Here is a 24,651-nt window from a genome sequence, read left to right as displayed (position 1 = left end):
AATGTGAGGAAAGATGAGATGATTGCAGCAGTAGCTCAACATTTCAATTTGCTGGAAACTCCATCAGGATCTGTGGAGATGAGTAAGCGTCAATTGCAAAAGAAGCAGCTTGAGTTAGAAGCAGAGATGAAGCAGTTTGAGCTACGACTAAAATCAGAAGAGGAAGAAAGATAACGAATAGGTTCAGCAGAGGAAAGAGAAAAAAAAATAGCTTCAGCAGGAGAGAAAGAAAAAAGAGGGAGCATTTGAGCTTCAGAGATGGACACTTAGAATGGAAAGTCAGCTTAAAACGATGAGATTGAAGGCTGAAGGTAAGCTTAGTGAGAAACAGACTGAAGATGGGTAAACCCATGATAGTCCAAAGTCTGGTGAGAAAGGTATGTCAGTATATTCACAGCTTGCCTAAAATTGATGAGTAGGAAAGTGGCTAAAGAATGTCAGTGGCCAGAGGCCATGTAGGTTTCGTTGGCCCAGACAAAACTTGTAGGTAGAGCTAGTGAGGTATGCGCAACACTATCAGAGGAGAGATCTGGGGTGTATGAGGAAAGGAAAATATACATATGAGCATGTGCCAAAGCTGACAGACGACGTTTCAGGAATTTAAGGAAGGATCCTGGTCGAACCCATATTGGGTTTGAAAGGATCAAACGAAGCAATTTTGATAGATGTAAAAGAGCTTTAAAAAGAGAGCAAACCTACATTGCTCTGAGAGAGACAATAACTTTGAAGGAGTTTAAGCATTCACATAGTGCAAACTCATTTGGAAGATCGTAGAGTTATAAAGGCAAGACTGGCAGCTAAAGTGGCTGATGATCATGACTAGTGATTATGTTTATAAAGCTTGTTTTGGCTTCCAGAATCAATTTTGGTCCATGATGGACAGAAATTGGGGCAAAGAGAAATCTCCACGTAGAAAGGGAGACGTAGATCTTGGTGAAGATCATGATAACTTACCACAGGGTAAAAAAGGTAATACTTGAAGGAGGCAAAGAAGATAATAGTCCTAGAATCATTGAAGAAAGGATAGGGAAGGTGATTCAGGAGATGAGTGACAGTAATAGGGTGGTTATTATGGGGGACTTTAACTTTCCTGATATTGATTGGGAAAGCTATAGCTCAAGTTCGTTAGATGGGTCAGTGTTTGTTCAATGTGTGCAGGAGAGTTTCCTGACACAATATGTAGACAGGCCAACAAGAGGTGAGGCCATACTGGATTTGGTTCTGGGTAACGAACCAGGCCAGGTGTTAGAATTAGAGGTAGGTGAGCACTTTGGGGATAGTGACCATAATTCGGTGATTTTTACTCTCGTGATGGAGAGGGATAAGTGTGTACTACAGGGCAAGAGTTATAGCTGGGGTCAGGGAAATTATGATGCGGTGAGGCATGACTTAGGATGTGTGGCTTGGAAAAGTAGACTCCAAGGCAAGAGTGTAAATGATATGTGGAGCTTGTTCAAGGAGCAACTATTGAGTGTCCTTGATAATTATGTACCTGTCAGGCAGGGAGGAAAGGGTCGTGCGAGGGAGCCGTGGTTTAATAAGGAATTGGAATCCCTTGTTAAATGGAAGAGGGCGGCCTATCTCAAGATGAGACGTGAAGGTTCAATTGGGACGATTGAGAGTTATAGGGTAGCCAGGAAGGACCTGAAGGGAGAGCTAAGAGCAGCAAGGAGGGGACATGAAAGGTCCTTAGTCGGTAGGATTAGGGAAAACCCTAAGGCTTTCTATAGGTATGTTAGGAATAAAAGAATGACTAGGGTAGGAATAGGTCCAGTCAAGGATAGTAGTGGGAAGTTGCGTGTGGAGGCGGACGAGATTGGGGAGACACTGAATGAATACTTTTCTTCAGTATTTACTCAGGAACAGGGCATTGTCGTAGATGTGAATACTGAGTCACAAATAAGTAGAATGGATGGCTTTGAGGTATGCAGAGAAGAGGTGTTGGAAATCCTGGAAAAGGTGAAAATAGATAAGTCCCCTGGGCCTGATGGCATTTATCCTAGGATTCTCTGGGAAGCAAGGGAGGAGATTGCAGAGCCATTGGCCTTGATTTTTATGTCCTCTTTGTCTACAGGAGTAGTGCCAGAAGACTGGAGGATAGCAAATGTGGTTCCCTTGTTCAAAAAGGGGAGTAGGGATAACCCTAGTAACTATAGGCCGGTGAGTCTCACTTCTGTTGTGGGCAAAGTCTTAGAGAGAATTGTAAGGGATAGGATTTATGCACATCTGGATAGGAATAATGTGATCAAGGATAGTCAGCATGGTTTTGTGAAGGGCAGGTCGTGCCTCACAAACCTTATTGAATTCTTTGAAAAGGTGACGAAGGAGGTTGATGAGGGGAAAGCAGTAGATGTGGTATATATGGATTTTAGTAAGGCGTTTGATAAGGTGCCCCATGGTAGGCTACTGCAGAAAATACGGAGATATGGCATTGAGGGTGAGTTGGAGGTTTGGATTAGGAATTGGCTGGATGGAAGAAGACAGAGGGTAGTAGTTGATGGCAAAGTTTCTTCATGGAGTGCCATCACTAGCGGTGTTCCGCAAGGATCTGTTTTGGGACCATTGCTGTTTGTCATTTTTATAAATGACCTGGAAGAGGGGTTAGAAGGTTGGGTGAGCAAGTTTGCGGATGATACGAAAGTCGGAGGAGTTGTTGACAGTGAGGAAGGATGTGGCAGGTTACAGCAGGATATAGAGAAGCTGCAGAGCTGGGCAGAAAGGTGGCAAATGGAATTCAATGTAGCTAAGTGTGAGGTGATTCACTTTGGGAAGAATAACAAAAAGATGGGGTACTGGGCTAATGGTCGGATACTTGGCAGTGTGGATGAGCAGAGGGATCTTGGTGTCCATGTACACAGATCTCTGAAAGTTGCCACCCAGGTAAATAGTGCGGTGAGGAAGGCATATGGCGTACTGGCTTTTATTGGTAGAGGAATTGAGTTCCGGAGTCCTGAGGTCATGATGCAGTTGTATAAGACTCTGGTGCGGCCGCATCTGGAATATTGTGTGCAGTTTTGGTCGCCATACTATAGGAAGGATGTGGAGGCACTGGAACGGGTGCAGAGGAGGTTTACCAGGATGTTGCCTAGTATGGAAGGAAGATCGTATGAGGAAAGACTGAGACACTTGGGGCTGTTTTCATTAGAGAAAAAAAGGTTTAGGGGTGACTTGATTGAGGTGTACAAGATGATTAGGGGGTTAGATAGGGTTGACAGTGTGAACCTTTTCCCGCGTATGGAGTCGGGTATTACAAGGGGGCATAGCTTTAAATTAAGGGGGGGGGTAGATATAGGACTGAAGTTAGGGGTAGGTTCTTCACTCAGCGAGTCGTAAGTTCATGGAATGCCCTGCCAGTAGCAGTGGTGGACTCTCCCTCTTTATGGGCATTTAAGCGGGCATTGGATAGGTATATGGAGGATAGTGGGTTAGTACAGGTCAGGTGGGCTTGGATCGGCGCAACATCGAGGGCCAAAGGGCCTGTACTGCGCTGTATTCTTCTATGTTCTATGTTCTATGTTCTATAAAAGGCTCTGGTGTTTTCATTGCAACAAATTAGGACACATGAAATCACTGCTTTGGTGTGTTCAGAAAAAAAAAAGCACAGACGCAGGAAAAAGGAATAAATCTGGGAGTTTTGTTGGAGCGGTAACAGAATGCACAGTGGAAGCTAGAAAGCTGCATCAGAGTGTACGAGCTGATTGGAGGTTTGTTACGAAAGAAGTGCCTGATCTGCTTAGAAAATATACCTGCAAAGGGAAATTTTATTCACATAGGGCAGGTAAAGAGGATGCAATATTATGAGACACAGGACCTCTGTAAATAGATAAGGAGAAAGGTACTCCTGAAGAGTATTTCCAGAAAAGGTACTGCGAAAGGGAATTCACCATGACACAAAAGATGCAAAATCATGTAAAGTGAGCATAGCGAGTCCAGAAAAGTGTGGCGAAATTGTGGTAGGGGTATTGGACAAACTATCAGCTCCAGGAATACAATTTGTCCTTGCGGAAAATATAGCTGATTCAGTGGTAGGATTACTGCTACTCTGCGCCAGTGGAGACGCAGCCAACTGAATCAATGTAGGCGTCTTATCCTTGAAATTTTACTGATTGTGAGTAACAAAGTCCCAAACTCACCAGTTGAAACAGAAAATACCAAAAATGTAAAAATAAGGAAGCTTAAGTGGCAGGAACAGATACTTTGTTCCATTAGAAAGTTGAGACAAAAAAGGAGCAAATAGGTTGTTTTAAAGACTACTTTACCGTGTGGAAACAGGCCATTCAGTCCAACAAGTCAACACTAACCCGCCAAAGCGTAACCCACCCATATCCCAACACTAACACTATGGGCACTTTAGCATGGCTAATTCACCTGACCTGCACATATTTGGACTGTGGAAGGAAACTAGAGCACCTGGAGGAAACCCACACAGACAAGGGGAGGATATGCAAACTCCACACAGTCAGTCGCCTGAGGCGGGAATTAAACGCTGGTCTCTTGCACTGTGAGGCAGCAATGCTAACCATTGTACCACCGTTTCGCCCAGTAACCACGCAGCTATTTTTTTTGCCTCAGCTAAACTAATTGAGTCACAGCAGAAAGATAGAAAATTAAAGCATTTGTATCAAACAACATATATGTCCGGAAATTTGAATGTATCCCTGTGTGTTATTATGTTAAAAATGATGTCCAGATCAGGAAATGGAGACTAATATATATTCAAGGAGATGAAAATGGGAAGTGATCCATCAAATCATATTACCAATGGGGTACAGAAAGGAAGTGATGTGAATAGTGCATGAGTTACCATCTAGAAATCATTTAGGAGTGAGGAAAAAACGGACTGAATACAGAGACATTTTTCTGGCTGGACTGCAACAGGATGTCGTTGAATTTTGCCAGATGCGTGATACCTGTCAGGTAATTGGAAAAACACAAGCGGTAAAAGAAACCTGCACTTTTCTCAACTATTCCGGCATTTGAGGAACCTTTCACAGGAGTTTTAATTGATTGGCTAGGTCCCGACCACAAACAAACAAGTGGACACCAGTATTTGTTCACAATAATGGATGCATCGACTAGATTTCCAGAGGCCATCCCAAGGTGCAGTATCACAGCTAAAAGAATTGCAAAGGAATTACTGGTTTTAAAAAATAGATACGGACTACCAATAGAGGTACAGGGAGATAAAGGTTCAAACTTCACATCTAATGTATTCACTATGATGACTTAGGAATAAAGCAATTTAAATCGACTGCAGACCGTCCAAAATTGCAGGGAGCGCTAGAAAGGTGACATTAAACATTTAAGACCATGTTGATAGCTTATGATCAGGACTATCCAGATGATTAGGGTCAAGGGATTCCAGTTGCCCGTTTTGTGATCAGGGATGCACCAAATTAACAAGAGCAAATCCATTCCATTGGAATTATTTTTGGGGCATTAAGTGAGAGGAAAATTAATATTGATTAAGGAGAAAATACTTAATCAGAGTTCAAAGGCCACACATTTGGACTAGGTCTCAAAATTTAAGGTACGATTAATAGCGCTGGGCAGTTGGCTAGAAAGAATTTAAAAGTATTGAAGCATGCAATAAAACAGGAAATCAGAAAAATTGCAATTTCGCATTCGGGGATAAGGTACGACTTTTACTTCCAGTTATAGGTGAACCTTGAAAAGCAAGGGTTAGTGGACCTTACCAAATACAACAGATACTGAGTGAGGGTAACTACTTGATAGGGACTGCAGACAGAATGAAATCTCACAGCGTATGTCATGTGAATATGCTCAAAAGGTACTTTGACAGGTAACAGAAGGGAGAGGAAAAGGTGTTCATGTTTTTGGCACAGAAGGAAGAGCCAAGTTCAGAGCATTCTGAATCCGGCAGTCCTCAAATTAAAGTGGACAATTAGGTAGTTGTCCAAAATTAGGATAATTTATTGATTTACCTTTCTGTGGAAAATCGAGAAAAAGTATTAGTATCATATCGGGAGATATGCAAATATTAACTTGGAAGTACTCACCTAATTGTGTATAATGTAGCTATCGGAAATGCTGTTACGATTAAGCAACATCCTTACAGGCATAATCCTCTAAAGTTGGCACAGGTTCAGAAGGAGATTGAATGCACGCTCCAAGATGACATAATCAACATGCGTAACAGTGAGTGGAACTCACCCATAGTTATGACACTAAAGCCAAATGGTACCAATGGTTATGTGTGGACTATCGTAAAGTCAATGCAGTTAAAAAGATTGATGTATATTCGGTTCCGCGCTTGGAAGGCTGTGTTGAAATTGTGGGACAAGCAACTTACATTTGGTATGAAAATGAGCCGGTCACATTTCAGGGACTAACCAATAAATTGCCGGATTATCCAACCTGTGGTTTACATTGATGACCTGGTGATTTTTAGTGCCTCATGAAGCACTTACAGCATCTATCGGACTTGTTTGATCGACTTCAGAAGGCAGGCTTGGTGGTAAACCAAGCGAAAAGTGAATTTGCCAAAGAATAAGTCACCTTCCTTGGCCACACTATTAGACATAGATAAACGGTGCCATGAGATGTAAAAGTGATGGTAATTGGGGAATTTCCCATACCGTTGACAAAAGGAGCAGTTCATGGGACTGAGTGATTTTTATCGAAGTTTTGTGCCTCATTTTCGCAGTATGACTGCTCCACTCACTGACTTGTTAAAGAAAGGCAAGAAGATTCAGTGGGCAGTGGACTGTCAGAAGGCATTTGACGGCATGATATATATGTTAACCACTGGCCCACGATCAGACACACCTGATTATGCAAAACCATTCAATGTGGAATTAAATGCGAATGATGTGGGTATCGGTTCAGGGCTCTTGCAGGAAGTTGACGAGGAGACAGAAAGACCTGTTGAGTATTTCTCCAAGAAGTCGGATGTTCTTTAGTAGAAATATTCAACAGTTGAGAAAGAGACTGGGAGCTTTGCAGTGGCATGACAACATAATGTTGTTTATATTACCAGCAACGGATCGGAGACAACCACTTACACTGATCATAACACAATGAAGTATTTTTGGAGATATTTAAGGACAAAACTGCGAGACTGTTTAGCTGGAGCCTGTTGTTACAGCCATTCAATTTGAAAATTGGGCACGGAGTATGTCTTGAAAACATGATTGCCAATGCATTGTTGAGACTTGAGTGACAAATAGAGGCACTCAATGATGTAAGTACCACACACTGAATCTGGATATAGTTGTGCATATTTGCATGTTTATAGTAAACGAATATACATGCGCATTTTAGAGTAAGAACCACTATTTTTGGGAGTTTTCAAAACTGAAGCCATGTTTGGATGTTGAAGATTCAGTTTTATATTGGGAGAGTTTGCGCACAGGTGGTGTCTTTACAAGGTTATGTTGACCTTGAATTGTTTTCAGATAGGTTCTAAACATCCCATTCAATTTTGAATGCTGCACTGAGGTCCTTTGTTTTTAAACTAACAGAAAAGGCCTCGGGAAGAAGGTTTTCAAGCCTTTAAAAAAAACTTGTGTAATCAAGGAGAGGTGGCCAGCTCTCCAGCTGCATAGGTAAGTTCAGTTCGAAGGTTAGTTGAGTCAGGTTTACTGTTGAAACTTGACACTCTCCCCCTCCTTCAGTCCTCTGACTTCGTAACCCGTACGTTTTTTGTTCAATTTTTACTCTTTGTACTCAGGGTTTTTTTTTTTGGGATTGTGGCAAGTAATTTGGATCAGCATCATTAATTCGAGGTCAGATTTAGATAGGATGAATTATTCAGGTACGATATTTTCGGTTTGTTGTGTTTCATTCCTTATTTTTTACAAATAATCTCTGTTTGTTTAAAAGTCGGCAGTCAGACTAAGTATTTCACAAAAGGAATACCACTATACACATACCTTCAACAAATGACATCGTTACGGACTGTTTTGAGGGGTCAGGCCTGGTCCATAGCAATGTACAATAACCTTGTTTATTAAAAGTCGTGAATTAATGAGTATGGGGTGGAATGAATATGATAATGGCTATGAGACAGAAAGGGCTGCGGCCAATGGCTGAGGAGACCTGAGGGGGGGAGCAGCAGTATCTCCCAGTGACGAGTATTCAGCCATCACTGTTTCTGACAAATGTAATGAAATGCAATGCATAACAACATAACAGATGACTTTTGGTACATGGAATGAGGAACGACAATGTGAATAGAATAGGACAATTTTAAATGTGATTTACAGAATTATATCTTATTTGCAGACTGTTTAATCACAGGTTATACAGGTTGTTAGGATTGTTTATGTCTCGACGGTATATTCAGAAATAAAAAAAGACACAGATTACAAAATGTGTGGGGTTACAGTGAGTTACAGAAGAGTCAGAGTCAGGATACAGCTCATATGGGGCTCAGAGATGATGGGCTGCATGGCAACCACCTTTGCTAAAATGATTCAGAGAAACGTATTGAAAATGTTCAGAGACTGAGGAGACAAGTTTGGACATAAAATGTACAGACAATGTCATAATTTTTTTTAAAATCCTATTTTTGCATCATGTGTAGCTGTCTCTAAAAGGTCTTTTAAATCAAAATCACTTTGATGACATCCACACATTTACCTTCGGAACATAAAGAAGAAACACACTCCAGTATAATACATTTGTCACTGGCACAAGCGATGGGTTCAGGAATGTAGCATATTGTCCAAATATAACCGGGTTCAACATCCAGACCAATCATGAAAAAGCAAAATATTAGAGATAGTGGAAGTCTGTAATACAAAGCAAAATGATGGAGAAATGCAACAGATGACGCAGGATCTGGGCAGAGAAACAGAGTTAACATACCGAGTCTTATATGAACCTGTTCTGAACAAGTTATGTTGGAATCAAAAAGAGTTAATTCCATTTTTCTCTGTTCCGATATTGCCTGAACTGAGGGATTTCTCTCCAGCACTTTCGATTGGTACAATGACAGGAGACAGAGAGTAATGGTGGACATTTGCTTTTCGGCATGAAGGCTTGTGCCCAGCAATGTTCCACAGAGGTTGGTTCTGGGTTTTCATTGTTTGTCATTTATGTAAATGATTTGCGTGAGAATATGGAAGGCATGGTTCATAAGTTTGCAGATTACACCACAACTGGTGGCACATTGGCCAGTGAATATGGTTTTCTCAGAATACAAAAGGATCCTGATGAAATGGGTCAATAGATTGACAAATAACAGATAGAGTTGAAGCTTGATGAATGTGAGGTGCAGGCTATTATGTGTGTTTGTTGCTGTCGAGTGAACCAGGAATGAGATGATTTTATTCCCCATCTCCTGGGTTCAAAACATCGATATTATTCATGATCTTTGAGAAACCTTACCCTGTCTATGGTTACCGTCCTGCTGTTAATGTGGTTGCACAATATCTTTGGATTATCCTTAAATGTATCGCCCCATGTTATCTCATATCTCCTTCTTGCTTTCCTGATTTCTCTCGAAATAATGCCCCATACGCTTAATATTGACTAAGAGATTAAATTGAATAAATTTGCCAAAAGTAAGGTTTTCTTTCATTCTTGACTATAAGCTCAGTTACTGTAGTTTTCCATTGTTCCTTTATCTTACCAGCATTACATTTCACTCCAACAGGAATGTACTGCCTCCCACTCCCGTCATCACACTGCTGAATGCCTCTCACTTGTCAGACATCGTTTTACCTGATAACAGTCTACTCCAATCAAACTTGGTACGTCCTTGTCCCATGCCATTAAAATTTATGGTACTCCAACTTAAAAAAAATGAAAGGCTTATTCTTTTCCATAACCATTATGAAACAAATAGAGTTATGATTGCAATGTCCAAAATATTCCTTCACGCTTACTTCAGTCATTTGCTCTGCCTATTGCACAAAAAAGCTTAGTTTTTCTCCTTCTCTGTTAGAATCATCCGCATATTGATGAAGAAAATTTTCGTGAACACATTTGACAAATTCTTCACCATCCAACCCGTTAACACTGTCGTAGTCCCAATCAATGTTTAGAAAATTAAAATCCCCCATTATTACAACGTTATTAAGCTTACATATATCTGAGAGTTCCCTACATGTTTGTTTCTCAATTTCTTTTTTGCTATTGGAGAGCATAAAATACAATGCAATCAACATGATCTTTCCTTTCTTATTTTTTAAATTTCGACAAATATATTTTCACTGAACGATTTGTCACAACTGACCATGTAGTACAATCTGTTCAAAGTGTAACTTTATTTTCTTATTTTTTAATACTACCTGCATATTTTAATTGGAAATTTTTTTCAGAAATATCTTTCCCATTTGCAGCAATAATTTATTACTTAATCAAAATGGCAGACCACCCCCTCCCTAACCTCCGCATGTATTTTTTCCATCCTTTCTATGACGCTTAACAACTGGAACATCGAGTTGCCAATCTTGAACATCTCTTAGGCGAAAATGAAGACTGCAAATGCTGGAGATGAAAGTCAAAAGTGTGGTGCTGCAAAACCACAGCAGGACAGGCAGCATCGGAGGAGCAGGAAAATCGACAATCCAGGTAAAAGTCCTTCATCAGCTCATTCCTGATGAGGCGCTTTTGCCCAAAACGTCGATTTTCCTGCTCCTCACATGCTGCCAGTCCTGCTGTGCTTTCCCAGTACAAAACTCTCGACTTGAACGTCTCTCAACCAACTTTCTTAATAAATATGATGTCCCAGTCTCATGTTCTTAAATTACTATTTACTTTTGACTCTCTTGTCTTTCTTTTCAAATTGACATGCTGTCCTCACATTCATAAGCTTCTCCATCCACCTTACCATTTGAACTGCTACTTGGAATATCCCCCTTGCTGACTCTATCAATATAAAGTCTCCCGACACAGACTGAGCAAATCTCAATGCTAAGATATTGGTTGGTTGCTTTCCAGTTTAGACTGGACCAATGCTTTCTCAACAGGTCTTTTCTATTATAAAATCGATTCCAATCTCCCAAAAACTCTAAATTCCTCAACAATACAGTAGCTTTTCAGCCATTGACTTTTCTCCTTTACCCTTTTGTTCCCTCCAGGTTCAGTTTGACATTGGGAGTAAACCAGAAATTACTACGTTTAAGGTTTTTTTTAATCTTTGAACTCACCTCTTAAATTCATTCTGTACTGCTTTACTCTTTTCCTAGAATTATCATTCCTACTAATATGTACAATGAATTTTGGCTCCTCAATCTCACCTTTAACAATGTGCTTGAAATGTTTTGAGACGTTCTTAATCCCAGAACAGGGAAAGCAACAAACCATCCTAAGTTTACGCTCACTGCCACAGAATCTCCTGTTTATGGCTCTGACACAGGACTCCACTGTAGCAGTAATTCTACTAAATCTTTTCAAACATTGTCGAACATAAGAATCATTCCAAGTGTCCAAAAATTGATTGCTCTTCCATTTTCCTTAAAGAGACAATCGCCTTCAGCAGTTCAAAAAACTGAAAATCATTTTGGTAGAGGAATAGACACCGGAGAGGATGCAGAGAAGGTTGACAAGGATGTTGTCTGGTATCAAAGGTGCTAACTATGAATAAAGGTTGAGTCGGTTAGGTTTGTTTTCAGTAGAGAAAGGAGATTGATGGGTGACCCGATTGAGGGTAACAAAATCATGAATGGTATAGACAGGGTGGATAGAGGTAAGCTTTTTTTCCAGGGTGAAGGATTCAATAGTGAGAGGTCACGCTTTCAAGGTGAGATGTGAAAAGTTAAAGGGGGGTAACACGCGGCAAGTACTTCACGCAGAGGGTGGTGGGTGTCTGGAACGCGTTGTCAGCACAAGTGATAGAGGTAGGCACGGTAGATTCTTTTAAGATGCGCCTGGACAGGTGCAGGAGTAGGTGGGGAGCAGAGGGATACAGATGCTTAGGAATTGGGCGACAGGTTTAGACAGTAGATTTGTATTTGCTCAGGCTTGAAGGGCCGAAGGGCCTTGAGCTGCAAATCTTCTTTGTTCTTTCTAAATATTGGCCTTTGGATCATAGTTGGAAAAATGTATCTGCGTTTGAGCACGTTGGCGAGTTGAATAGAAAAAAACATGTATTATTTCAATGAACAGATTGCACAACTGAAGCACGAGGAATGGGGAACCTGAATCACAAAACTACCTCTGCATCAACATCACATTTTTCGGGATGGAATATAAATCTTGAAGCATTTTAAAACCAAATATATTTAGAAATATTTATGTTTATCTACAGTTTACAGATTAATTATCACACCACTTGCAGATTTTTTAAATTGTTATGATTCCTTCCCTCAGCATGGTCATTAAACTGGCTCTGTCTGTTTATTTGACTAACATTTATTTTCTGCTCAGCTTTGGTTCCCAAACTCCTGTATCATTAGCTTAAATCTGCAATATCACACCTCCCTTCCAGGATTTTTGGGCCCCTGCAATTAAAGTGCACACTTTCCTTTTTGTGCAGTTCCCACATGCGCTGGAAGCAATTTGAATCATTCAAAAATCAGAAACAATCATCCGAAAACAGCTCTTTGTCACATATTCAACTGTATGATTTTCCTCTTTTTGTCTCAATTTCAGGTGGCACACGAAAAATCCCAAGATTATAACCCTGGAGATCCTGCTTTTTAACTCACTGCTAACTCCCTAAATTTCTTTGCAGGACCTTTCGACATTTCAGTCTTCTTACCTATGTCATTGGTACCAATGTCAACCACGACCGCTGGCTGTTTTTACCCTCCAACTTCAGTATGCCCTGAACATGCTCAGAGACATCATGATCCTGGCACCGAATGCCCTTTGTATGAAGAAATCATAGAATCATAGAATCATAGAATCCCTATGGTGGGAAACATGTCATTTTCACACAGTATGTCCACTCTGACCTTCCAAAGAGTAACCCACCCTGACCCATTTACCGACTCTATTCTCCCTGACTAATGCACCTAACTGGCACATCGCTGAACACTATTGGCAAAAAGTAAACAACCAAGATCCATTCCACTACCCTACGTTGAATCTACTTTCTCATTACAGATACTGCCAGAACTACTGACCATTTCCAGCAACCTCCGGTTTTGTCATCAATGATGCTTGCACATTGATAAAAAACGTATGGAACACAGAATTGAAAAAAAAAGCTGAATGTCAACCCTCAAGAGAAATCGATACATTTGGTCGTTCAATGATCCCAGTGAAGGGTCATTAAATTACTGCTGTTCGGTACATGAAAGTCGTTTGCGCACTTTCTCAATCCATGAATAAAGGAGATTTTTACATTTTTTTATATCAGAAATCTTGGAAATCTTGAAAATATACTCCTTCATATGGGAATGTGATTACATCTTATTCTTTCAGATCAGTCCAATTATAGAGGATTATTCACAACACACACATATATACACAATGTATTACTTTGTCGAAGAATACCAGTAACATTGTAACTAAGTGGAATAATTAATGAAAAGAAGGATTTGGGTAAAGGATGGATGAGAGAAAATGCGTTTTTTTTGGAACAGAAAAGACTATTATGTGAACTTGCAAAGTTGATCAAATTTATGGAAAGCTATGCAGGCTAGGTAAAACATTTTGTTATGAAGGTATAGACATATACGTTACATTTAAGAGAGACTGGAAGCTGGCACAAAGTGTTCTGAAACAAGCTAAAATGTAACCTTTGACTGTGAAACCAACAGTGAGACTGAGTTACCTTGGAACAAAAATAAATTCACATTTGGCCAATCAGTTTAAATTATGCCCCAACATACTGAAATGAAATTGAGTTTGAAATATAATGTATTTGATGACATCAAAATCAATGAAATGATCCGATGTTTTGAGGCATGAAACGAGAAATTTTGAACATTTAGGGGGAGAATTGCCAATGAAATCCACTGGTAGCTGAAGAGCTTTCATAAAGGTACCTGTCTATGAAACATTTGCACAGCAGAACATCGAAGCCGACCGAGAGAAACATCTACAGGGGAACGTCTACAAAAGAGAATCGACAAAGCTGACTGGTCTTGAAACGTGATTATATTTTTTGTAAATCTTATTTTTTTTTTTATTTATTGGACCAGTATTGCAGAGTGTGAGGTAAAAGATACGTTTAACCGAAGGCAGTTTTAAATATTTGTTCATTTTATTATACTCTGTTAGACTTTAAAAACAAAATTGTTAATTTTACTTTAAATTGTGCCCTCTGTAAATGGATCTTTGCCTCTCGAAATTTAACAGATTACAGCATGAGGTGAACTTTTTCTGTGTGGCTGGTTTAAATTAGGAGAGGGACTACCCTGTGTTCTAACAGCTTGGGGGACTTTCGTCCGCGATTTGAACAGGTTTAGACAGATCCAATCTGCGAGTTGGGCAGATTTGAATATATTTGAGTTATGAAAAAAGCACAGTATATTTAAACATTTGCACGTTAGTGTCCGAGATCTTTAAGTAAAACGTCAGAGAGACAACTTGTTTAATTTCGATGAATTGTGTTTGGTTGAATTAAAAGTGAGAGAAATGTTAAGAGGTGATTGAAAGATGATTCTGAAATTTGTCAAGAACGTTAAGAAAGAAAGATAAAGGCCAAACTGTTAGAATTAGCAAAGGAGATAGATTTGGGTTTAACGAAGGACAAAAGTAAATCTGAAATTGTCAGGGAATTACTCAAACATAAAGGTACGTCAGAGAAACAGACAATGGCAGTAGAGTGAGAAAAACGTAAATTACAATTGCGGAAAATGGAGTTTAAAGATAAACAAAGGGAGAAAAAGAGAGAAAAGGAACAATAAGCAAGAGAGGAGAGAGAAAGGGGAAGGAGAAGGTTCTAACTGAACAATGAGAGAAAGAAGAAAGGGAAAGAAAAAGAGAGAGAAGGTTCTTAACTGACCAAAAAGAGAGAGAATTTGAACTTGAGAAGTTGCTATTTAGTCAGCAAAGTCAAGTTAACAGAATGGAGATTAAAGGGGAAGGCGGTGATATATACAACTATGGCAAAACTCTGGCACATTTTGATTAGAAAGATGTTGAAGCCTTCTTTATTTCATTTGGAACATTGGCTCGACAAATAGAATGTTCCAAGGATTTATGGGTAATGCTAGTTCGGACTAAGCTGGTAGGCAGGGCGAGTGAGGTATTTGCTCCGCTGTCAGACGAAGGATCAAGAGATTCTGAAGACGTCAAAAACGTTATTTTAAGTGCTTATGTATTGTTACTGCAGGCATATTGACAGCAGTTCAGAAACAAGAAGAAGTAACCAGGTCAGATTTGTGTTGCAGACGTTTCTTCACCTGTCTAGGTGACATCCTCTGTGCTTGGGAGCCTCCTGTGAAGCGCTTCTGTGATGTTTCCTCCGGCATTTATAGTGATTTGTATCTGCTCCTTCCAGTTGTCAGTTCCAGCTGTCCGCTGCAGTGGCCAGTATACTGGGTCCAGGTCGAGTCAACGCAAATTCCCAGCTCGGCGAACAGAACCACAACAACCAGCACCGAGCTACAAATCTTTTCACAAACTTTAAACCAGGTCAGACTTATGGTGAGTTCAAAAGAACTTGCATAGGCATTTTGATAGATAGATGCTTGCTTTAAAGGTAGATATGACCTATGGGCTTTAATGGAGATTATTCTGCTGGAGGAGTTGAAAAACTCACTTCCAGAGATAATAAGAATTAACGTGGAGAATCAGAAAGTTCAGGAATTGAGAAGGGCAGGGGAATTAGCAGATGAATACATGTTGCTGCATAAGACAAGCTTCCAGCCATAATTTCTTCCTGTGAAGGATCGAATTTGAGAGAAGGGGAGACGCTACACTATAAAAGTAACAGTAGAGAATAAGAGTTTACCACAGGTTAAAAAAGATGTGCAAGAGCGTGGAATGGAGGTGAAAGGCCCCAGTTGTTTTCACTGTAATAGAGTGGGGCACAGAAAATTACAGTGCCAGTGGTTTCAGAAGGGCGTTCAGAAAATGTATTTTCATTGCCATCAGGTGAGATACGTAAGGTCACAGTGCTGGTGTTTAAGAAATGCACTGTGGGAAAAGATGTGGTAAGAAAAAGCTAAACCAGTGGCGGTAGTGAAAGTATTAAAGGAAACCCCAACAAGAACTAAGGAGCTGCAGGATGGTGCACAGCCGAGGCAGGGGCTAGGTATGGTGTCTGTACTTGATCTCTGTAATGAATTCGCCTCCGTGAGTAAAGGTTACTCAGAAATAACAAGGGGAGAAGGAGAAGAAATTATAATTTTGAGTGACACAGGATCTAATCAGTCTCTAATAGTAAGAGATGAGCAGATTTGCAGTCTTATGATCTGTTACACTGGAGTGTCGTAATTTGTGGGATAGTTGGACATAAATTTAGCATTTCCCTATGTAAGATCAGATTGGAGTGCCTACTCATAACTGTGGAGGTAACAGTAGGAGTAATTGCTAGAGAATCAGTTCCAGGAATTCAATTTGTTCTTAGAAATGATTTAGCAGGGTCCACGTTGGGATCGACACCCCTTGTTGTGGAGAAGCCCAAGGAAGTCCACGAAACTGAAGAGTTAAAATCCTGACATTTTCCTAGACTGTCCAGTAACCAGATCCCACAACCATGAGTCACAGCACGAAGCACAAACTAAAGGGAAAGGTGAAGGAGTTGAAGTTCAGTTAGCGGACACCCTTTTTGATGTAATGGTGTAGAGAAACCTGAACAGGCAGAGGGTCAACAGAGGTGGTAAATTCTGAAAGACATAGGGACTTGCAACAGACAGACAAGACAATAAAAAATATATTGATGCACACTCCGAAAAGGAAGCAGAGGATAATTCTGTGGGTCATTATCTGAGAGTTAGAGTCCTAAGATGGAAATGGAGACTACGGCAGATTAGTGCAGATGAGAAATGGGCCGAAGTGCACCAGATTGTGTTGCTGGTCGCATACTGACAGGGGTTGCTTCGGGTAGAACATGAACTACCTGCAGAAAGTCAGCTAGGGGTGTGAAAGACTCAGGCTAAGTGACAAAACATTTTTATTGACCTGGAATGCACAAAGATATGGTTAACTTTTGGCATACGTATTATAATTGTCAAATGGTAGGTAGGTCATAGGCAGGAATGAAACTAGTACCTCTGTTGCCAATTCCCGCATTCGGAGATACTACATGTGGGTTATAAATGAGTGTTTAGGTTCCATCCTGAAAAGTAGAGGAGACAAAGAAATGGAGAAAGAGGTGTTAGTTGCTGCCTAGCAGAGTGAGGAATCCAATCCAAATGTTGTGGATTTTGTTGTGCCTCAAAACATGTTAAAAATGAGTAAGTCCTTGAGCAGTTGGATCGGTTCGTAACCTATCTATCTCAGGAGCATAGAACACAGTTGAAAGGTTTATTATTGCAACAGGAGGAGATATGTAAGATTCATATGGGAGGACTCATGCTATTGTATATGAAGTAGACGTATGGAATTCTGTTCCGATAAAACAACACCCATGTCAGCTTAATCCTCTCAAGGCCAGACAGATCCAGAAGGAGGTAGATGCCATGCTCAATGTGGACATCAACGAACCAAGCTAGAGCGAGTGGAGTTCGACAATCATCTTAGTTCCCAAACCGGACGGGACTGAATGATTTTGCTTGGATTATCAGAAGGTCAGCACTGGTACAAAATCAGACTCATATCTAATACTGGCATTGGAGGACTGTATCGAGAAAGTTGGACAATTCTGTTACACCACCAACGTGGATGTTTTTGCGTGTTTCCTGGCAGTACCTATATCAGAAACGGTGAAATGAAATCTGAATTGTAATGCCAAATGCACTGTATCAATTCAAAGTGATGCCCTTTGGAATGAAGAACGCACACACCACATTCCAATAATGCAAGAACAGAGTTGTGGCTGAGTTAACAAACTGTGTAGTCCATTTGAAAAATGTAGTGGTCTTTAGTAAGTCAAGGAAAGATCATTTGGTACAGTTGGCAGAGCTCTTCAAACGAATACGAGAAGCAGAACTAGTAATAAACTTAAACAAAACTCACTCTGCGAAACAGACGTGATGTTCTTTGGATAAAACATCTGTCATGGAATGTTGACTCCACGGAACGCAAAGACAAAAGTTAGTGAGAAATTTCCATGACCAACCTCGAAGAAAGAGGTGCTTCGCTTCTTACGACTCAGTGGATTCGATCGGAAGTTTGTTCCAAACTTCAGCAGTGTACAGGCGATTTGCTGAAGAAGAACACCAAGTTTTGGTGGACAGAGCAATGCCAGGAGGGAGTCAACCATTTGAAATCAATTTTAACCACCAAACCAGTTTCAAAGTTGACAACGATGCTAGTGACATAGGAGTTGGAGTGATGCTACTACAGGACGATGAGGATGGGATTGTACTTTCCAAGTAAACTCAACATCCACCAGAGGAAATTCTCCATGATTGAAAAAGACGTGTTGTGTTTGCTACTAGCCTTATGACATTTTAATGTGTATGTCAGGAATAATGTGTTGGAGAATAATGGTTGTGCACATTGATCACAATCTGCTTATATTCTTCAAACGCTTTAAAGATTATTTCATTTGAGTCTTATGTTACATACTTTTAATTTAAAATCGTACATGTAGCGTGTCGAATTAATGCAATTGCAGTTGTGTTTTCATTGATTTAACTGATAAAAATTAGGTGAGATTTGTTTTTATCCAATGTTATATACAGGGAAGAAGTAATTGTGAACGTAGATTTAAGTTATCTATACGTAATGGTAAAGTATTTAAAAAACAGAAAAAACAAATGTGACCATGTTTTCATTACTATGATTCTTGTTATTTGAGAAGGAAGCTGTTGCGAACGTGTAAAGGACACTTTACCTTTTATAGAGTTGAAGGCCTTGAATTAAAACAACAAAGGCAGGAACTGTGCAGGTTCACTGTGGTGTCAGTTTCTCTCTCTCTCTCTCTCTCTCTCTCTCTCTCTCTCTCTCTCTCTCTCTCTCTCTCTCTCTCTCTCTCTCTCTCTTCGACATCACCATTCTTATCCCTTTTAAAATGCTGTTGTTTTGAGAGCATATAAAACAGTAATTGCTTTCCTGGAATTCGAGGAAATCGCCTGCAGCACCTAAAATACCTCAATAAACGTGAAGATGTTACAGCAAGAAATTCTTCTCGTCCTCCATCTTGGATTACCCGGAATCCAAAGTTTTGTTTTAACAAATACATTAAGAACAAAAAGGGTAACTAGGAAGAGAATAGGCCGCGAGCTGAAAATGTGTTGCTGGAAAAGCGCAGCAGGTCAGGCTGCATCCAAGGAACTGGAGAATCGACGTTTCGGGCATAAGCCCTTCTTCAGGAATGGCTTATGCCCGAAACGTCGATGCTCCTGTTCCTTGGATGCTGCCTGACCTGCTGCGCTTTTCCAGCAACACATTTTCAGCTCTGATCTCCAGCATCTGCAGTCCTGCCTTTCTCCTCAGAGAATAGGGCCCCTCAAAGATCAACAAGGCAGCTTTTGTGTGGAGCCACAGAAAATGGGTGAGATACTAAATGAGTATTTTGCATCAGTGTTTTCAGTGGAAAAGGATATGAGACCTATAGAATGCAAGGGAATAGATGGTAACACATTGCAAACTGTCCATTTTAAAGAGGAGGAAGTGATGGATGTCATGAAATACAAAAAGTTAGATAAATCCCCAGAAGCTGATCAGGTGTACCCCAGAACTCTGTGGGAAGCTAGAGAAGTGATTCCCGGGCCTCCTGCTGAGATACTTGTATCATCGATAGTCATAGGTGAGTTGCCAGAAGACTGGAGGTTGGCTAACGTGGTGCCACTGTTTAAGGGTGGCAAGGATAAGCCAGGGAACTATAGCAAGTGAGCCTGACGTCGGTGGTGGGCAAGATGCTGGAGAGAATCCTGAGGATCTTGATCTACATGTCTTTGGAAAGAGATCGTCTTTCATCAGGGATAGTCAACATGGCTTTGTTTGTGGGAAATAATGTCTCACAAACTTGATTGAGTTTTTTGAAGAAGTAACAAAGAGGATTGATGAGGGCAGAGTGGCAGATGAGATCTATATGGATTTCAGTAAGTCGTTCGTCAAGGTTCCTCATGGGAGATTGGTTAGCAAGTTTATATCTCACGGAACACAGGGAGAACGAGCCATTTGGGTACAAAGCTGGCTCAAAGGTGGAAGACAGTGGGTGATGGTGGAGGGTTGATTTTCAGACTGGAGGCCTGGGACCAGTGGAGTGCCACAAGTATCGGGGCTGGGCCCTCTACTTTTTGTCATTTACATAAATGATTTGGATGTGAGCATAAGAGGAACAGTTAGCAAGTTTGCAGATGATGCCAAAGTTGGAGGTGTAGTGGACTGCGAAGAGGTTACCTCAGATTACAACAGGATCTTGACCAGATGGGCTAATGGGCTGAGAAGTGGCAGATGGAGTTTACTTCAGTTGAATGTGACATGCTGCATTTTGGGAAGCTATCTCTTAGCTGAACTTATACACTTAATGGGAAGGTTGGGAGTGTTGCTGAACAAAGAGACCTTGGAGTGCAGATTCAGAGCTCCTTGAAAGTGGAGTCGCCGGTAGATATTATAGTGAAGAAGGCGTTTGGTATGCTTTCCTTTATTGGTCAGATTACTGCGTACAGGAGTTGGGAGGTGATGTTGCGGCTGTACAGGACATTGGTTAGGCCACTGGTGGAATATTGCATACAATTCTGGCCTCCTTTCTATCGGAGCAATGTTGTGAAACTTGAAAAGGTTGAGAAAAGATTTACAAGGATGTTGACAGTGTTGGACGATTTGAGCTAAAGGGAGAGTCTGAATAGGCTAGGGCTGTTTTCCATGGAGCATCGCAGGCTGAGGGGTGACCTTATAGAGCCATGCAAAGTATGAGGGGCACGGATAGGAGAAATAGACAAAGTTTTCTCCCAGGGGTCGGAAGTCCAGAACTCTAGGGCATAGGTTTAGGGTGAGAGCGAAAAGGTATAAAAGAGCCCTAAGGGGCAAACTTTTCACACAGAGGGTGTTACGTGTATGGAATGGGCTGCCAGATCATGTGATGGAGGCTGGTATAATTGCATCATTTAAGAGGCATTTCGATCGGTATATGAATGGGAAGGGTTTGTAGGGATATGGGCCAGGGACTGGTAGGTGTTACTAGCTTGGGTTGGGATATCTGCTCAGTGGACCGAAGGATCTGTTTCCATGCTGTACATCTCTATGCTTCCACAACTCTATGACTAAAGTCATCTATAGCTCTTATAATCTATATCCCAATGAGTAAAGGCTAGTTGTTATTCCCAATAACTTCTCAACTCCAGTTTACCCTGGCCAGTCAGATTCAGGTATGTGTGGAGAAGTTCCATCTCAGCTTTTTGGTGTTCTGCAATTCATTGAGTACTCCACTGTCTGGTTCCTTCTTCCAAAGTGCATCACCTCATATTTATCAGGATTACATTCCATCTGCCATTGATCCATCCATCTGACCATTCGAGCAGTATCTTCATGATTTGGAGATGCTGGCGTTGACCTGGGGTGTACCAAGTTAAAAATCACACTACGCCAGGTTATAGTCCAACAGATTTAATTGGAAGCACACTAGCTTTCGGAGCGACGCTCCTTCATCAGGTGATAGTGGAGGGCTCGATCGTAACACAGAATTTATTGCAAAAATTTACAGTGTGATGTAACTGAAATTATACATTGAAAAATTGACTGTCTGTTAAGCCTTTCATTTGTTAGAATACAGTGATAGTTTCACTTCTTTCATGTTTAAATCACAAAACCTTTTTTTAAGTTGCATTCCCGGGTGAGTTGTTAACAATGGTGAGAGCTAGACAATATGTTGAAGGTGTAAGCCCCCTGTATTCTCTGTCTATGACCCGATGTTTAGATTGATTCTAATCTAAAAAGTGAGATAACAGAGTTTTGCATAAATTCAGGCAGTTTTTGAGCTCAGAGGTCTACATGAATGCATGCAGTTTTTGAGCAAAGTACAATGTAACTCTGCAAGTGCAAATTCACCCCACAAAATATATGTGTGCCTGTGGGTCTTTGTCTGTCTGTGTGTGTGTGTGTGTGTCTGGGGTGGGTGTTGTGAGTGTGAGAAAGTGCGTGTGTGCTTGTGTGTAGGGATTGCAGAGTGTCTTAAGTCTGAGAGGGGTGCATGCGTGAGTGTGGGAGTGTGTGTATGTCTATAAGGGTGTGTGTGGGTGTCTCTGTGCACGTCTGTGTGTATCTGTGTCCTGGCGTTGTGTATCTGTGTATGTGAGAGTGTGTGTGTGTAGGAATATCTGTGTGTGTGTGTGTGTGTATAGTGCAATGGTGATAACCAGTAATGTGACATGAACCCAAGCTCCTGGTTAAGTCCCTCCCTATGGTTACCGAACTTCGCTATCAGCCTCTGCTCGGCCACTTTTCTCTGTTGTCTGTCCCGAAGTCCACCTTGGAGGATGGTCACCCGAAGGTCCGAGGCTGAATGTCCTGGACTACTGAAGTGTTCACCAACTGGGAGGGAACCATCCTGTCTGTTGATTGTTTTGCAGTGCCCATTCATCCGTTGTCGTGGCCTTTGCTCGGTTTCCCCAATGTACCATGCCTCCGGACATCTTTGCCTGCAACGTATAAGTTAGATAACGTTGGCTGAGTATCATGAGTACCTGCCATGTACAAGGTGGGAGGTGTTCCCACGCGAAATAGTGGTATCTATGTCCACAATCTGACACGTCTTGCAGCTTCCACCGTGAGAGGGTTGTATGGAGTTGTCCTGAGAGCCGGGCAGTTTGCTCCGAACAATAGTCTCTATGAGTTCGGGCGGTTGTTTAAAGGCAAGTAGTAGAGGTGTGGAGACGGGCTTGATGAGGTGCTCATCCTCATTGATAATGTGTTGCAGGTCACGAAGAACATGGTGCAATTTTTCAGCCCCTGGAAAGTACCGAACAACGAAGGGTACTCTGTCATTTGCAACACGTGTCTGTCTCCTGAGGAGGTTATTACGGTTCCTTGCTGTGGCACGTCGGAACTGGCGGTCGATGAGTTGAGCATCGTACCCCGTTCTTGTGAGGGCATCCTTGAGTACTTCCAGGTGTCCGTCATGTTCCTCCTCATCTGAAAAGATCCGGTGTATGCGTGGGGCTTGTCCATAGGGAATGGCTGTTTTAATATGTTTTGGCTGGAAGCTGGAGAAGTGTAGCATTGTGAGTTTGTATGTGGGTTTGCGGTGTAGTGTGGTGCTGAGGTGTCCATCCTTGATGGGGACGCATGTGTCCAAGAATGAGACAGATAGTCGAGAGTAGTCCATGGTGAGTTTGATGGTGGGATCAAACTTGTTGATGTCACTGAGTAGTTTTATCAGTGACTCCTCGCCATGGGTCCAGAGGAAGAAAATATCGTCAATGTAACTGGTGTACAATGTTGGTTGGAGATCCTGCATAGAGAAGAAGTCTTGTTCGAACCTGTGCATAAAAATGTTGGCATATTGAGGTGCAAATTTGTTCCCCATGGCTGTCCCGTTTGTCTGGATGAAAAATTGGTTGTCAAAGGTGAAGACGTTGTGATCGAGGATAAAGCGGATGAGTTGTAGGATGATATTTGGAGACTGGCAGTTGTTGCTACTGAGAACTGAGGCTGTTGCCGGGATTCCATCATTGTGGGGGATGCTGGTGTAAAGTGTGGACAGGTCCATTGTGACGAGGAATGTTCCCGGTTCGACTGGTCCGTGGGTGCTGAGTTTCTGTAAAAAATCCATAGTGTCGTGACAGAAGCTTGAGATCACCTGTACAATAGGTTTCAAGATGCCTTCCACATAGCCGGAGAGATTCTCACATAATGTCCCAATGCCCGACACAATGGGACGTCCCGGTATGTTGGCTTTGTGTATCTTTGGAAGGCAGTAGAAGTCGCCTACAGGAGAAGTACGTAGAATGAGGGCGCGTAGGGAACTCTGAAGGACTGGATCCAAAGTTCTGATGTGTGTGTTTAATTCTCGGGTGTGTTCTTTGGTCGGATCAGCTGGTAGTTGCGTGTAGTGTTCCTGGTTGTTCAGTTGTCGGTACACTTCCTTGCAGTAGTCTGTTCTATTCCTAATGACAATGGTTCCTCCTTTATCTGCTGGTTTGATGACAATGTTGTCATTGGTTTTGAGAGCCTGGATGGCATTGCGCTGCGAATGGCTGATGTTTTGCTCTATCTTGTGAGTACGGCTGATGAATCTGGCATTTATATATTTCCCGACAGTTTGAGCATACATGTCAAGCCAAGGGCAGCGGCCCTCCGGTCGGGTCCAAGTTGACACCTTCTTTGATCGCTCCTCTACAGATCCCTGTGATGACTGTTGGGATCATAGCTGGCACCTTGAGACATAGAAATGTACAGCACAGAAACAGACCCTTCGGTCAAACTCATCCATGCTGACCAGATATCCTAACCTAGTAGCCCTATTTGCCAGCACTTGGCCCATATCCCTCTAACCGTTCCTTTTCATATACCCATCGAGATGCTTTCAAATGGTGCAAATGTGCGAGTTGATCATCGAAACACTTCTTCAAGGCTGCAATGTTTCCTGCACCTGTCAACATTTCAGATGCTGTCAGACCTGCTGAGGATCTCTGGCATTTTTGTTTTTATTACACATTTCCACCATTTTGCTGAAGCACTTACAGTCAGAGAGTTATACAGCATGAATAGTCTAACTCGTCCATATCGACC

At 41.5% G+C, this 24,651-nt stretch overlaps 1 protein-coding gene across 1 annotated transcript; it reads right to left on the bottom strand.

Moving 5' to 3' along the window:
- Positions 1 to 43: 43 nt before the first annotated feature.
- On the bottom strand, positions 44 to 23,629 carry LOC148142363 (uncharacterized). The gene is made up of 2 exons (XM_087976572.1): positions 22,669 to 23,629; positions 44 to 147 (listed from the first exon to the last, which is right to left on the bottom strand). The coding sequence occupies exons 1-2, from the start codon at positions 23,627 to 23,629 to the stop codon at positions 44 to 46; spliced, it is 1,065 nt and encodes a 354-aa protein (XP_087832698.1).
- Between the last annotated feature and the right edge of the window lie 1,022 nt (positions 23,630 to 24,651).

The sequence above is a fragment of the Chiloscyllium plagiosum genome, unplaced genomic scaffold (assembly GCF_037043375.1).
Source record: "Chiloscyllium plagiosum isolate Xiang-an unplaced genomic scaffold, Cpla_swu_hap1 HiC_scaffold_29, whole genome shotgun sequence".
In the NCBI taxonomy this organism is placed as follows: Eukaryota; Metazoa; Chordata; class Chondrichthyes; order Orectolobiformes; family Hemiscylliidae; genus Chiloscyllium; species Chiloscyllium plagiosum.
This window is presented reverse-complemented; position numbering and strand designations above follow the sequence as displayed.